The sequence below is a fragment of the Perkinsus marinus genome, assembly GCF_000006405.1.
Source record: "Perkinsus marinus ATCC 50983 genomic scaffold scf_1104296969616, whole genome shotgun sequence".
Lineage (NCBI taxonomy): Eukaryota > Perkinsozoa > Perkinsida > Perkinsidae > Perkinsus > Perkinsus marinus.
The window spans coordinates 26,958-31,195 of record NW_003202759.1 but is presented as its reverse complement, the minus strand read 5'-3'; the positions used below and the strand labels follow the sequence as shown (position 1 = coordinate 31,195).

Sequence of the window (4,238 nt, the reverse complement as noted above, 5' to 3'; positions counted from 1 at the left end):
GCGCTTCTGGAACTTAGAGCTATGTACTGTGGCCGAAGAGTCTCTTTTAGAGGCAACTTTGTCGCCCACCTGAACTCAAGTCACCCACATAGGGATACTATCCTGTTAGGACACCCTACCTGAAAGTTTCAGGTACCTGAGCCTCAGGCTGAAACACCTCTTCAGGCTCCATATCCTCTCTATGTTCCAGCGCTCGCTTCCCTGCCACCTGCTTGATGTATTGTGACCCAATTTGTTGAACCTCCTTCAAGTGCTGCCGCAGTCTCTCCAAATAAGCCTGAGCTGCTTTTTGGTCGGAGCCTTGGTCGGAGCCTTATTCAGCCATGAATTATTGAACTGGAGCTTTGGTCGGAGCATTCCATCGAAAAGGAGAACTTCTATGGTGATATAATGATCGGAGATCACTGATCGATTCATACAAGGCCATACGACGCTGTTCAACTTCCTCGTTGGGCCTTGCCGGCTCGGCAAAGTTGACAAAGGATTAACTCTGCCGTGGTAAAGCTCATGTAAGTAGATCCTGGGCTTCCCGCGCGAACTCTCCTGTACTCGATCGGTCTATGATAGACCGTCTATCGCCCTACCATGAAACATGAAAATCATTTAAACTCACAGTCCAAAAACATCGAAAGTCACTGAGAACAGACAACGAAAAGCAGAACCAAGGGGGAAGTGTGCGGTTGAATCCAACTTGGCGGTATGCGGCCTTGATACAACTCTCGCCGGACAGAAATCATCACAAAATTGTGGCGAAAGCCTGTCACAAAACCAGATTTGAACAAATAACCTGGCGATATTCGACTCCGACTCGGGAATATACCAACCGTGATCGATAAAAGGCGGACATCGCCAAAGATGGTCTAATCTTCATAAACAAATGATTATACCAAGATATCGGCATTTTACGACACGTACTTGGCAAATACCGATAAGTTCACCAAGTTTTGTGGCAATATCTGAGCCACTGGCATGTTACACCAATACCAAGTTGCTGTAACCGTGCGCACAGAACGTAATAGATCATTTGGGCGAACGAAACTACGGATTACCTCAACCAGTTTCCGCCACATCTCGGTGAAATTCGTTAGGTGTTGATGCCAAAGAGGTGAAATATGGTCCAGAAGCGGTCGTATCCCATGATTGAGCGTGTTGGCGAGAGTTCATTAGGACCCGAAATCACCAAGCTTGGCGAGTTGGTGAAACCTGGTTCTCCGAACAGTGGTCTACATAGGCCACGGCCGCGGTACAGCATGCCGTCGTCTACATAGGACTTATGCGGTACCTATCAGCATTCAGAATGTGTACCACACTCTAGGTAAGTCGGTGCGGTATTTCTTAGCTAATAAATAATACAGCATTAATAATTGTGGCAGAAGGGAAAGAATTAGTTGCAGGAATAAGGATAAAGGTCCACTGTTTCAGTAAAAACTCGACTTACTCCGTGCCTCACCCTAACGAGCCCTTCGTCAACGTACTAGCTTCACCAGCTTTCCTGTGCTGCTGCTGCTGCTGCATTAAGAGTACTTCAGATACGTGTTCAGACCTACCCAGGCACGGCTGCTGATGATGCTATGATATGGGCTTTGGAGGAGTTTGACGTTGTGTTCAATACTATTCAGAGACAGTAACGACGATGACAATGGTGATGACTGGCTGAGGTTCATGTTGCATACTCCTCACCATTTGATGCTTTGAATAATATGGTTGTTCGCAATGACTCCCTAGGTTCACCTCGGCAATTAATCGATACCGTAGTAAGCATGCTGAGGAGAAGCCTTAGATGCGTGTTTCTATCCTTTTCCTGTGGTAGCCTAGTTGCATCGTCGCCTATTCTTTTGGTTGGTAGTACTCAATTGTCGCATAATATGATCCGCACCGAGAATTTCTTCGAGGACGAGAAGGCATCTCCTTTAATGGCACGGTAGTACTACTATCACTAAGAGTGTAGTGGAGACTACCACTATGGTCGCGACTAGCTGTCGCTACTATCGCCCCTTCTTCCAATGGAGCTGTTATCGTTAGGAATCTCCGCAACTACCTTTCGGAGAAGAATGCTGAAGAGGTTATCACTCGAGTAAAGGGTTGGGCCGACTATCTGCCCGATTCGGGAGCTTGTGAGGCTGGGAAGTTCTGCGATGAACCCGAGCTTGTGCGTATCTTCGAGCGGGACGCTGAGCGAACGTATATTACACCATCGTACTGCAATGGTCTCGCATCTCCTCCCTTAGGTATGTCACTCCCGACCGGGCCTCTTCGAAGGATCCAACAGTGGTGGAGAAGCATAATGCCTGTAAGAAGCGGATCGAGGAGAGGCAGAGGAGGCATATTGATACCCTTCGTATGGCGGCAGTTGAGACTAAGGACTATCACCAGGGGATGGGGTGCTGATGGATTTTTATTGCCTTCTTGAACAGCGTTTTTGTAGATATATTGCCGCCTTCTTGGGATTGTTCTTGTCCCCTGAAGAGGCGGCTGGACTGGTGTTGGCCCTCCATCGTTCGGAGAAGCACTCTGATGGGTATTTCAAGGGAGCTCCTCAGGCCTTTTTGGCTGACTGTAGGGTCTTTGGCGAGATCATGAAGAAGCGCATGCCTGAGGTGCAGGGGAGGAATAGAGAGGATGTAGTGGTGAGGGTGCTTGTCTCTGCAGTTGCACGCACATCTCAGCTCGAAGGGCATCTTGCCGGAGATGTACTGCAGTAAGTGGTTCATCGGCCTAGGGCTTCATGTAAGCAGATCTACCTGAGGAGCTTGAGGATATCGCGGGTGATTAGGTCCTGCCTTTCGAGGCCCTGTTGGACTTCTATGAGCTCTACCTTGAGCATGGTGTAGAGGGATACATGTTCAAGTTTGCGCTGATGTACATGCAGGTGGGCTAGAGTAGTGTTGTTGTTGTGGATATGAGTATCTTTTTCCCTTGCATAGACGTTCCAAGAGATCCTCATGGAATGTAAGGATACTCATTCGCTGATGACCATTTTGAGGGCAGAGGATCCGGCATGTGATTGGAAGTTGCCAAAGCAGTTGGCTGAGCTCGAGGAGAAGGATAAAATTTTCGAGAAGATTGTAGGGCGGTGTAGGCGGCCAATGAAGTTGCTTATGCTGTTGAACTTTGCTAGGTCAACGATGCTTTGTCGATTGATTTGTCCGACTTTGATCTTTCTAAAATGCGAGCGGAGCGACGCGCTGAAGTAGCTGCCGAGGTTGAGAGAGCTCGGGAGAGAGAACAGGAGCTGAAGGATCTGTAATAATGTCGGTGGTTAAATCGTGGGAGTAGTAGAATCGGCATGGTAATGTATGCCTGTGTTCGCTCGCTTTGGGAGTTTTCTCAACGACTGTTAAGTATATGGTTATTTTCCTATCCTTACATATTGTTGAAAATGTCGTGTCTTCAGTTACGGTGACGATGAGATTGTTTTCTCTGATGAAGAAGATGAGTAAAGGAAGTGTATGTACTCCCGAAACAAATGAATAAAATTGCCGCTGTTCTTATTCGTACTACTGTCATCATCATGATAATCAGCGTAACTCCAGTAGATCTCCTTTTCGCATGAGTATATTTTCATCCCATTAGTAGTTGCGACGGCTGCCAGAGTGGTTGGTGGTCACGGAGCGGTATTGTTAATTGTCGTTCTCGAAATAAACGTAGTGTGAATGGTAATCAGTGGTTTCTAGTAGTTTTGGCGGAGTGAGTAGAGTTGTGACAGTTCCTGCAGAGATCTGCATCAGTGGGAGGTCGTGGGTTCGATCCTCGGTAGAGGTATTGTGGACATTTTAGCAGTTTTGGTGATTGAGTTGATGAATGTAGCCGCTGCTGCTACTGCGTCTGGCACTGTATTGGGGACAGGTTTGCTCTCTGGTATAGTACCCTCCCCCGTTACCAACATTCACGCGTCCGTAGATGGTCAAGTCGATCGGCAATCCATCACCGTACTGTTCACCCACTGGTCGTATCGAGTTGGCCCTTGGACCGAGAGGGATATTCGTGGGCGCACGTGGCGTGGTATTATACAGTGTACGTTGATTACGTGAATGCGTTTCAGGACACAGTATGGCAGTTTTCCAATATCCTTTGAGTTAACGCAACACCGTCTGATCTCACGTAGAACGTAAATTAAAAGCAACTTGAAAATCTATGGAAGTTCAATTGTAGCAGACTAACATACTAGCTTGACGCTAGTATCACAATTATGAGACAACTATGGAGGAAGATCTTTTGCGTCGTCGAGTGACTACGGC

The 4,238-nt window shown here is 47.4% G+C and overlaps 1 protein-coding gene across 1 annotated transcript; it reads left to right on the top strand.

Moving 5' to 3' along the window:
- Positions 1 to 1,844: 1,844 nt before the first annotated feature.
- Pmar_PMAR019802 (TBC domain containing protein, putative) lies at positions 1,845 to 3,440 on the top strand (the record flags this gene model as incomplete). Its single annotated transcript, XM_002767889.1, has 9 exons — positions 1,845 to 1,921; positions 2,023 to 2,181; positions 2,229 to 2,381; positions 2,426 to 2,597; positions 2,650 to 2,727; positions 2,774 to 2,869; positions 2,925 to 3,065; positions 3,119 to 3,243; positions 3,395 to 3,440. The coding sequence occupies exons 1-9, from the start codon at positions 1,866 to 1,868 to the stop codon at positions 3,438 to 3,440; spliced, it is 1,026 nt and encodes a 341-aa protein (XP_002767935.1). The 5' UTR covers positions 1,845 to 1,865.
- Between the last annotated feature and the right edge of the window lie 798 nt (positions 3,441 to 4,238).